The sequence below is a fragment of the Populus euphratica genome, unplaced genomic scaffold (assembly GCF_000495115.2).
Source record: "Populus euphratica unplaced genomic scaffold, PopEup_1.0 scaffold213.1, whole genome shotgun sequence".
Classification (NCBI taxonomy): domain Eukaryota; kingdom Viridiplantae; phylum Streptophyta; class Magnoliopsida; order Malpighiales; family Salicaceae; genus Populus; species Populus euphratica.
Genome location: NW_011499916.1, coordinates 80,766 through 92,294, shown reverse-complemented (window position 1 = coordinate 92,294; position 11,529 = coordinate 80,766). Strand labels below are relative to the sequence as shown.

Here is an 11,529-nt window from a genome sequence, read left to right as displayed (position 1 = left end):
TGGCCAGATAATACCCAAAACCTGTCTATCAAGAATTTTCCAATCTTTTACTGACATGTTTTCTAGTTTGCTCCCCAATAGAGGAAGATGAAGTTTCTTCCCATATAGATAATCTTCAATTTGCATTTTCCAGTATCCAAAATCTGTTCCATCAAATTTTTCAATTCCCACAGCCTTTATTTCATCTGCCATTTTTATATTTCTCATATTCGAATCTGTAAAATCTGACCTTACAGATGTGTCTGGAATGGCAAAAAATATTGGAATTGGAAACGACACTGAGATCACCCAAATCGAACTTCGGATGGCTCAGATTTTATCAATCAAACTTTTGAATCACTAGATGCTGCAGATGAAGCCACGTGTCAGGAGGAATAGTCGTTGCGCCACACTGGATCAAAACCCAGAATGCTGACGTGTCTGCCACATAAGATAGGCGGGCCCATAATTGTGACATAGCAGAGCCACGTGATCTCGGGCTGACGTGGCATAGATGACGTGGCAGGTGACTGTGCGGATCTGCGTGCGTGGCTGCTAACATGTCGGGTCAACCCGGTTCAGATTGCAGGAAATCGATCAAGGAAGATGTGTGGAAAGCGTGAGGCGCGTCGGTGCGCGTGGGCAATGCAAATGGTGGCGCGTGCAGGCACGTGCGGGCATGTAGGACGTCGGTTTTTCGCTGTGTTTTCACCAGTGGATTCCTCTCGTCTTCCTCTTCACGATAGTATGTTCAAAAACACGTTTTGAGAACTTTGACTTTTGAGTTTGGATCAAACACCTTTTTTTTCAAGAACAAGCTCTGATACTAGTTGTTAGGCCATTCAAGCATTCAAACACACATCAATTTACGTGGTTCGGCAACTTGCCTACTCCACAGAGCTACTGGTTTGTATTAATCACTCAAAGAAACAATACAAACAACAAAACAAGGAGGAGGAGAAAAAACTTCTCTACTCAACTCTACACACTCAAGCTCTCTGATCTCTCTTCACGTTTTTCTCTCTGTGTTTTCACTCTACAGAACACAACACGAGCTCAGCTCATATATATATAGAGTGAAGGGCATAAATCATGCCATGATTTATGCCCACCGTTTGCCTCCACCTTGTGTTTAGTGGAGATTAGGTATTCCCATTAACATATTTCACATAGAATCTCATGCCATCGTGTATCATGTTCTTCAAACCATCGATTCTCCCAACTGCACATTATTTCAGATTCCATTGACATGCAGTCTGGTCTATTTAAATTAGAAGTCCAGCTGTCTGATATGTATAGCTGATTCAACTAACACAATACTTTCTTTTGCCATGTCTAGCTTAGCAATAAAAATTGATGAAAACTCGATCCCGAGAGATGACATGGCAAATGCAATGATAAATAGGAAGTTACATAAGTGTGTGAGGCAGGACAATATTGAGGCCTTTCAAAGCCTTGTCGAGCAACATTTAACAGAGAAGCTTGTGACTCCCAGTGGGAATTCATTACTTCATGTAGCTGTAAGCTATGGAAGTGACAATATTACATCTTATCTGGCTCGAACGTTTCCTTCTCTAATCACCATCCAAAACAGCCAGAAGGACACAATCCTTCATCTTGCTGCCAGAGAAGGAAAGGCCAGTCATACAATTAAATCTCTTGTGGAATTGAATCCGAGCTTGATCAGGAAGAAAAATACAAAGGGAAACACTCCTTTGCATGATGCAGTGATCACCGATAACAAAGAAGTTGCCAAACTCCTAGTGTCCAGCTATCCAGAAGTGGCCTATTACAACAACAATAATGGCAAGTCTCCTTTATATCTGGCAGTTGAGAACGGCAATAAGAAAAAGATACTTGATGATCTCTTGAAAACGGAAGTTTCGTTCCCTATAAAAAGTGAAGATGGTGATGCCGTACCAAAAGGAAAGTCCCCTGTTCATGCTGCCATCAAGCAACGTAACAGAGGTGATCACAATTTCATTACTCACTAGAAACTGAATTACATACAAACAATTGTTGCAAAGCTATCATCTTTATATTCATTTGAAACATTTTCTTTTGATTTTCAGATATTTTGGAGAAAATTGGAAAGGAAAAGCCAGAGCTATTACGTCTCACCGAGGAAGAGTTGGGAAATTCACTGCATTATGCATCATCCATAGGTTTTCTGGAAGGAGTTCGATTCCTATTAAAGAAGTTTCACGATGGTGCTTATGAAACAAACCGTCAAGGCGACTATCCTATCCATGTAGCATGCAAAAGTCACTCTGTTGATGTAGTGAAGGAATTTCTTGATATATTCCCATATCCAAAAGAATTCCTCAATAAGGAAGGGCAGAACATTCTTCATGTAGCGGCCAAATATGGAAACGGCAGTGTGGTTAGGTACATACTCAAACAGGAACAGAAGCTCGTCGCACCGCTGCTAAATGCGATAGATGAGGATGGAAATACACCTTTGCACTTGGGAGCATTTTATGGCCGATGCACGGCTACATTTCTTCTTGTGCGTGACAATCGCGTTGAACATTTCATTGTTAACAATAGAAATTGGACACCATATGAGTTGGCTGAAGAATCTTCCAAAAGATCTGAAGAGAAATACATAAAAACAGATGAAATGGTATGCTATTAATTTGATCATCATTTATCGAGCTACAAAAATTATATATTTTAGGAGTATTACTGATTTAATATTTTGGTATCTGGACTTCCTCTTTGTTGCCAGCGTGCCGAGGAACGAAAGCAGTTTGATTCAAAGAACAGTATCCCTGCGCACGAGATCAAGGTATTTACGTTTAGGATTATGATAAGTTTTTTTTATTTAAGAAACAATATTTTTTATAAAATACTATAAAAAAAGAGAGGATGGATTAATAAAAAAAAAGTTTTTTATTAAATAGATATCTTTTCTATCTTTATTTCAATAAAATCATGAAAAGTTTTGTCCATATTTATTATTTTAATCGCTTTTAGTTTTTATGGAATAAAAACGTAGCTAAAAAAATATTTATTTTTTTTTCAAGAAAATCATCAATACATTATTATTTTATTTTTTAATTAAAACTTATTTATAAGATTATGATAGGTTGTTATTGAAAAAAAAATTATAAAAAATTAGTAAAAAAATGGAACGTATTAATAAGGAAAATGGTTTTGATTAAAAAAATATAAATATCTTTTTTTTTTTATTTAAAATCAATTTAAATTATTTTTTTATCCTATAGAATTTAAATTATTTATGAAAAATTTATTGTCATGTAATTAAATAAAAAAATTAAAAGTATCTCGCAACACAAAATAAAAAATCTTCAATATATATATATATTAGCTTTTGTTTTTGTGTTTGTTAACACTAACAATTACTCTTTCTCTATATTTTATAGGATTATATAATTTTCAATTTATTCTATATATTAAATACACACATCAATTTCTAAGTTTCCATATAAATGTTTTTTATGATGTTCATGATTCATGCACATTCTTTTTCATATTAACAATTAACTTAGAATCCTACTGTTGGTACTAGACTTGTATTCGCAAAATTGGTGAGCCGTAAAACTGTACTTTAGCTTAATATCTCATTTAATCTCAAATGACTTTTTCTCAAACATGAACCAGTTTCATTTGCTTAGATTGCTGTCTAGCCATAGCACACAGAGAGAGCACGGCATTTTAACATTTAATTTTTATTTTATTTTTTTTGACAGGGCAAAGAAGTTGATTCACATAAGATGGATACAAAAGAGGCATCACCAAAGGACGAAATAACGGTTCTGTATTGTCAGATGGTATTAACATTGCTTTTCTTCTTTCCTTTTTGTTTTTTTCCCCCTTGCCATCCCTAATCTTTTAAACTTCTAGTTCAAGCCCAATTGATTTAACTTGTATACCATTATTTTAAAAAATTCTAAACCATTCCAGAAAATTACTTGTTCTGGGAAAGGTATTTGAAGGTAAACGTTTTTGGATGCAATTGAGGAAGTGTCAAGAACTCATTAAACAATTAAGTTTTTTCCCCCGTGCCATATATGCAGGTGATAACATTATCGATCTTATTCTTCAATGCCTGCCCTAAGAAATCCCGCAAGGAGATTTTCCCTGTTATTCAACTACCCATGTCACGAGCAAAAGAGGAAATAAAGAGCATGGTAGGGAATCTTCTGGTGGTAACAGTTCTTGTTGCTGGTGTAACCTTTGCCGGTGCTATACAATTGCCACAATTAAGGGATAAAGATAAGTCACGTGAATTCAACTGCACTTATGAGAAACTTCTGTGTGGTTATTTATTTCTCGATGTGGGGGCTTTATCTACCTCTCTGGTAGGAGCTCTAATCCTTCTCTGGTCAAACTTCAGTTATCCCAAATTTCAAATCCCTGCAGTTAAGTTTTCAATCTCCATGGTTTGTTTGGCTATTGTCATGATGTTCGGAGCATTCTTTGTTTCTGTGAGAATAGCATTACTAGGATCCCATGGTGGGTTGTTAACAATCATCGTAGAAGTGGTGGCCGTTATGTTTTTCATTGCTCAGGCATTCCTTGTTTTTCCTTGGATTATCCCGCTAGAATTCAACCACGTTCTTCTACAGTTTCTCTTGCACTGTTTCAACTACAGCTTTTTTTTAATGTTTATCTACAGTCGCTGGTGGCTGCCTAAGAAACTCTCTGATCTCAAGATAAGGCACCAATTTAGTAAGATCGGAGGTCGGGATTTTGGGGGATAACATCTTGGATTGTGTCTGTCTAGCGATTGTGGTAATAATTTGAACTTGTAATAACTAATGAGTTTCCAATTGAATGTATGCGCACTTGTACTTTTTTTATTTTAAGCATGCATTTACTAGACTCCGTTTGTTGTTGTTGGATTCAGTTAAAAAAAATTAAATCAAATATTCAAATTAAGATATTGTTATTTGTGGAGAATTAAAGACATCAACTTGGTTAAAAACAACATCCATCCATCCCAACAATGCTCTAATTTGAATCAATAAGGTTAATAGGTTCAAGGCATTTGCTTTAGATTTGACATCACCCTTGAGTAGATTAAAAGAGAACTGCAGGATTTTTTCAAGGTAAAAGGACGAGTAATTTTAAAAAATGTTTTGTTCTAACAAATACAGCAAAACACTACCCTACCATCAATAGAAGAGAACATAATATTACAGATGATGTCTCACGTTATCAAAATAAAATAAAAAATATTATTTTAATATATTTTAACAAAAAAATAATAATAATTACCATACTATTAAACAACCCTCCATACTGATTTAAAAAAACAGAGCAAAGGAGAAGAGAACTTCTGCTTTTTCTCCTGCCCCTTTTCAACTATGATCAGGTCATTTTCAAGCCTGCATTTCAGACTGTTTCTGTTGCAACCTTTCACTCTATCTTTTGTAAGCTTTGAGACTATTATAGAAGTGGTTTTTTCACAGGGGCTTTAAATGATGACCACCTTGATCGCGGGCCTTCTCTCATTATTGAATGGCCTCTTAGGCCTCATTCTTGTCTGATATTGATAATACAGAGGAAATAAAAGACAAGACGGTTCGGCAAGGTGGTCATCATTATCTAAACGAATCACTTCTATAATAGTGTCAAAGTTCGCGACAGGAACAGTCTGAATGCAAGCTTGAAAATGATCTGATCGTAGGATGTCAAGTCTTGCTCCTGAGCAAATGTCATGAACCTTTAAACGTTATTGCATCAAATTAGAGCAAGGGTGGGACGATGTTTGTTGACTTTATCATAATGCAACTTGGTCAATGCTTGGCCATGTCCTTTTTCTTGTTGAACTTGTTTTAAGGGGTGATTTGGGACGGCCATTTTTATACTGTTAAGACCAATCAAGTTGATATCTTTAATTATTGAAATTAAAGACATTGTTGGCCTAAATTGTTTCATTTAAGGACAGTGGATAACAATATTAAAGCTAGGATATCATTTGGTTCTGGAACTTGTTTCGGTTCCATCCAATCTAAGACTTCTTTCACTTCATCCCTTTTAAAATCTTCATATAAGTGAGAGCTCATATCATCTGTGGCTCGCTCTAAACATTCTCAATCACCTTATCAACTTGATCCAATCAAACCAGGCTCGTTGTGATCATTTCAACCATATTGTCCACCTTTCTGAGCTTGGGACCAAAATTAACCTTTCATTGGCTAAAAAATACATAAAGGCCCATTTATTTTTCATGTCAATTATTTCAATTTTTTAGGTCAAAATAAAAATAAAAAAGACATGAAAATTTTTAATTGGTACAACATTTTTGTTTATATAGATGTTACTGCCTCGATACAAGTTCACTTAGCCTTAAAATAAGTGGACATCTCTTGAAAAATATGGTTAAGAGGATTTTTGAACTTTGAATATCTTTTTTTCAACTAAAACTTGATTTCATCATATTAAATTTTCATAGTAAATTAATATAGATATTTTTATTGTAAAAATAAAATATAATTGTCAAAATTAGAAATTTAGGGATCAATTTCGATTAAAATTTATCAAATCAAATGATAGAATCAATGTTTGATGCCTAATTTAAAGCAATTATTGATTTTAGGGACCAAAGTATAAATTATAAAATTTACTATATGCATGTTTGTTTAACCTCTTTTGTTTCCTTAATTAATTGAGTGGATAGGGTTTCTGTTATAGGCAAGGATGCGGCTGCTAGGTGAACATGGTTTGGCAAAGCATCAATTTTTGTCATACGTTTCATGTTTCACAGCAGATTCTTTTGTTGTTTTTCAATCCTTCCTTACTCTCTACTTTTCTCTTGGCAAAAAGATCGATTTCTTGTTCATCAGTTGATGACGTTGAAAAATTCAATACGTTTAAAAAAGAGGTTTTCGAGTGTTTTTACAATGAATAAATATCTCTTACACATTATTAATAATAAATAAATATATTTTACATAGTATTTAATACCGATGAAAATATGACAGGCTCTTAAAAGACTTTTATACATTTAGAAGTGTAGAGAAATGAGTATTCTTAATATTAACATTTCATGTTTAAAATCATAAAAATAAACAAAAAAAGCCTTATAGGCCAACACGAGGCTCGTAATGATCTTTAGACCCATACCCATTTAGGTTTGACATGATACCAAGTCCATTAGCAATATGTTTTGCAGCTTGCTAGACCCACATCCATTTACACTTAACATATAATTGAATCCAAAAATATTGGGTATGATAATCTACCAAACCTATATACTAAAGCTTAACATATAGTTAAACTCGTGAATATTGGGTCTAATAACTCACTAAACTCATGTCTATTTAAGCTCAATATATAATTGAACCCAAAGTTATTAGATTTGGTAGTTTGACAGACCTATATGTTCTTGGTCTTAGTACTTAGTTGATCCTAATGATGTTGCATTTGGAAGCTTGCCACACAAATGTTTTTTAGGTTTAGCACATGGCTGAACCCAAAGATGTTAGAGTTGGTAGCTTACCAGACTCATGTCCGAGCTTAGTGCATAGTTAAACCCAAGGATTTTAGGTCTCACAACTTGCTAGACCCATGATTTTTTTTTTTTTGCTTAGTGCATAGCTGAACTTAATATCATTGAGTTTGACAGTTTGCTAAATCTATATGTACTTGGGTTATTGAGTTTGATAGTTTGCTAAATCTATATGTACTTGGGTTCAATATGTAGTTGAACTCTAAGATATTGGGTTTGATAGCTTAAAAAATCCATATCTGTTTGGGCTCAACATATAGGTGAATCTAATGTGTTGGATCTAATAGCTTATCATAGTTATATGTACTTGGATTTAGTGTGTAGATAAACTAAATGATGTTGATTTACTTTTTAATGATATTTCAACTTTGATAGCTTAATGAATTTACTTTGCAAATCATATAGTGTTATTGATATATTCAAGTCAGGGAATTGATGCTTTTTTCTTGTCACTCCTTAAAGAATGACTTTTTTTTTTCACCCTTTTAAAAGCATTTAGTACTGTATAATTATTTGTTTTACCTCTAGTTGGTACATTTATGACAATGAAGTTAATTACCAAATATTATTTTCCCTAAACCTTGAACCTTTGAAGTGCTTTTTTCCTGAACCTTTAAAGTACTCTTTTCAAATTTATGACTTTCAGACTTATATTTTTTTAGGATCTTACATAGATAATGATAAGGTTTTAGCTATAGCAATATTAAGTACTATGTTGTGTGTTCTAATAGATAATTCTTTAAAATATTTAGGTTTTAATGCTTTATAAATTATAGCACAGCCCTAATGCATCCCTTCAATGCATATATCTAGAGTAGAACTTTTGATAAGTTGATCCTTACAATTAAGGATAATATTTTTCCATTAATGAATGTAGTCAATGACATGCTTTTTTATTTATTAATGTGCATTAATAAGTTCAATTATGCTAATCATATGATGATTGTTGTAGAAACATATGTTTCAATTGCTCCCACCTATAAGTTAAAAAAGACTCCTAAGTCAATGTACTAGTCATGCATTGCATTTTAAGGAACAAATGAATTGTTTTAGAATGAGATCATCATCAATTCTAGTATTGTTACAAGTATATATAGAGTGAGTCACATGTTACCTTGGATCCCTTTTGCTAATTAATTGTTGAAATTTTAATGGTTGAACAGTATATATAGAGTGAGTCACATGTTATCTTGGATCCCTTTTGCTATTTAATTGTTGAAATTTTAATGGTTGAACAATTGTTGAAATTTTAATGGTTGATAGCTCAAAAGCATTCTTAACATGCCAATCATTTATGTGTATGGCTTTGCATAAGAATATAAAGGTTAAACTAAAATTTTTATTTGGTTTATGATGGCTTTTTTTATGTGAATTTTCAGTTAATTTGTAATACTACAAATATTCTTTGTAAATCTAATTGTAAAATCTTTTCTAACATCTAGTTGATTTTCTAGAAAGTAAATTCTTTAATCCTGAGTTGTTAAGTAATCTTTTGTATTCAAAACATTTAGGTAATTTAACTACTCCACAAGTTTTAATTTGCTTTTTTTATATAAAAAGATCACTAAGTTTTAAATTTATATTTAAAGAATATCATTACAAGTGTAGAACTATAAATTTAGAATTACAAGGATAGTGTTTGAAATTAAAATTTTTAGTATAAAATTTAATATATAACTTTAAAATTTAAAATTCTGTATATCAAAATGGAAAGACACATATAGAATTTCAATATAAGAAATTCAGAAAGTTCTCATGGTACATGCTGGTGAAGGAAAGTGAGCCTCACTTCTTATTTCTTATGCATTGAAGAAGTTGGTCTCCTTTGTACATCCATGCATAAATTTGCTTGTTTTAATTGTTACTCATGGTATATTGTGTATTGTTGCTCCTCCTCGATATGCATTATTCATTGCAATATTAATACAATTTGTTTTTTTTAATTTTGATCACTTAAACTGTATTATTTCTAATTTAATATTTTAAAATTATGCTAACATAGTTTTACATGTTAAGATTTTTTAAAAAAAACATTTTGTTGTCTTACATATACAAAATGTCAATGAATTTTATAATAATGAATTAAGAATTAATTTGGCCAAATAAAATTTTATTTTTACTTACAAAAATTTAAAAATGACCAAATTTAATTAAAAAAATACCTCATTTGAATATTGGCATGGAAAACTTTAATTTGCTCCATAAAGTTTTAATCTATCTATTATTTGGTCCTTGTTGTTTAGCATTTCACATTTCAATCTTATTTTTTAAAAAAAGAAATGATGTCTAAATATTGAGAGAGAAAAGATATTAATTAAAATTTAAATAAAAAAACTTAAAGGGTTTTTTTATCCTTGGCTAAGCACGCTGGCTTAGTATGTTATTTCTAACATCGCCTAATCTTTTAAAAAAACTTCTTATGAGTTTTTTTATTTAAATTTTAATTAATATCATCTCATTTGATTTTGTAAAATTGTTTAGTTCATCTTTTTTTTTTGTAAAAATATAATAATTAATTTTTTTATTTAATTTTATAATACTTCAAAGAGATTATTGTAGTTTATCTTTAATTTTTTTAATTTATATTTTATATAAATAATTGAATTTATATGACATATTTATAGATTGATAATCATTTCTTAGCAACTAAAATTAACTTTTAAGATACAACAAATAAAAACGTATATATAAAAGATAGTTATGGTTAAATAATTGCAGGTGCATGTACGTTTACCACACAAGATTATTAAGTCCCAAAGAAATAAGAAGATGAAGAAAGGATTAAGCCACTGTCGGTTAAGGAGAATCGGCAGAAGTCTCGAGAAGGCGAAGGTAAAGATACAATATAATCTATGGGAATTTATAATCATCATTGCTTGGTCCTTAGAGTTTGAATTGTTATGATTTGGTCCTTAATTTTGGTAACCAGATTTTAATTGGGTCCCTAAGAGTTGAATCAGATTTGAAGTTGAGTCCCTAATGATTAATTGTAGTTTATTGGATACAGATGTTATGACTGTAGTCCGTATGGATAGATTTATAACCTATGGATTTTGATGATTATGTAAGAAGAATTTCACACATTCTATTGTTTCCCATGTCATTATGTTTTCTATAAACGGGGACAAGCACAGAACATTATGTATATTGGATTGTCCTATTTCAATTTAAAATAACCTCATAAATTTACAATTCAAATTATGAATTTAATTATGTTTAGTAACTTTGTTTTTTAAAACTAATTTTTTATTTAATTTTTATAATAACAAACATAGATACTCACAATGGAAAAGCTCAACAATTTTATTTTTTTAAATCAATTTTAATAGGTTGCATAAAAAAATAGATACTCACAATGGAAAAGATCAACAATTTTTTTTTTAAAATCAATTTTAATAGGTTGCATAAAAAAGCAATGCTAATATTAAAAAAAGAATTTTATAATCTTAACAAAAAAAAATTCAATGACATTAAATAAAATAATATATAAATATATTCTTAATAAAATAATATATCTAATATATGTCAACTTAATTAATTTTATCTGGCTGTAAGCTATGGAAGTGACAATATTACATCTTATCTGGCTGGAACGTTTCCTTCTCTAATCACCATCCAAAACAGCCAGAAGGACACAATCCTTCATCTTGCTGCCAGAGAAGGAAAGGCCAGTCATACAATTAAATCTCTTGCGGAATCGAATCCGAGCTTGATGAGGAAGAAAAATACAAAGGGAAACACTCCTTTGCATGATGCAGTGATCAAGGGCAACAAAGAACTTGCCATTTTCCTAGTTTCCAGAGATCCAGAAGTGGCCTATTACAACAACAAGAATGGCAGGTCTCCTTTATATCTGGCAGTTGAGAACGGCAATAAGAACGGGATGCTTGATAATCTCTTGAAAACGGAAGCTTCGTTCCCTATAAGAAATGAAGATGGTGATGCCCTACCACAAGGAAAGTCACCTGTTCATGCTGCCATCGAGCAACGTAACAGAGGTGATCACAATGTCTATACTCAGTAGAAAATGATTTACATACAGACAGTTGTTGCAAACCTATCATCTT

At 31.8% G+C, this 11,529-nt stretch overlaps 1 protein-coding gene and 1 long non-coding RNA gene across 7 annotated transcripts in view; both read left to right on the top strand.

Annotated features, from left to right (window-relative positions):
- Positions 1–11,529, top strand: part of LOC105134552 (uncharacterized) — a 17,667-nt gene that overhangs the window by 3,568 nt on the left and 2,570 nt on the right. Inside the window, exon 2 of the long non-coding RNA XR_844012.1 lies at positions 8,562–8,564. This is a non-coding gene — a long non-coding RNA (uncharacterized LOC105134552). The remainder of the gene's footprint in view (positions 1–8,561; positions 8,565–11,529) is intronic.
- On the top strand, positions 1,219–4,827 carry LOC105134551 (ankyrin repeat, PH and SEC7 domain containing protein secG-like). Of its 6 annotated transcripts, XM_011039006.1 has the most exons (6): positions 1,220–1,947; positions 2,052–2,605; positions 2,711–2,770; positions 3,696–3,776; positions 4,023–4,230; positions 4,315–4,827. In XM_011039006.1, exons 1-6 carry the CDS (start codon positions 1,311–1,313, stop codon positions 4,707–4,709), a joined length of 1,935 nt encoding a protein of 644 aa, XP_011037308.1. In that variant the 5' UTR covers positions 1,220–1,310; the 3' UTR covers positions 4,710–4,827. The 6 variants fall into 6 exon arrangements, with proteins under 6 accessions (XP_011037309.1, XP_011037307.1, XP_011037308.1 ...); XM_011039007.1 differs by having other exon boundaries at positions 1,219–1,947; positions 2,052–2,488; positions 4,023–4,827; XM_011039003.1 differs by having other exon boundaries at positions 2,052–2,596; positions 4,023–4,827.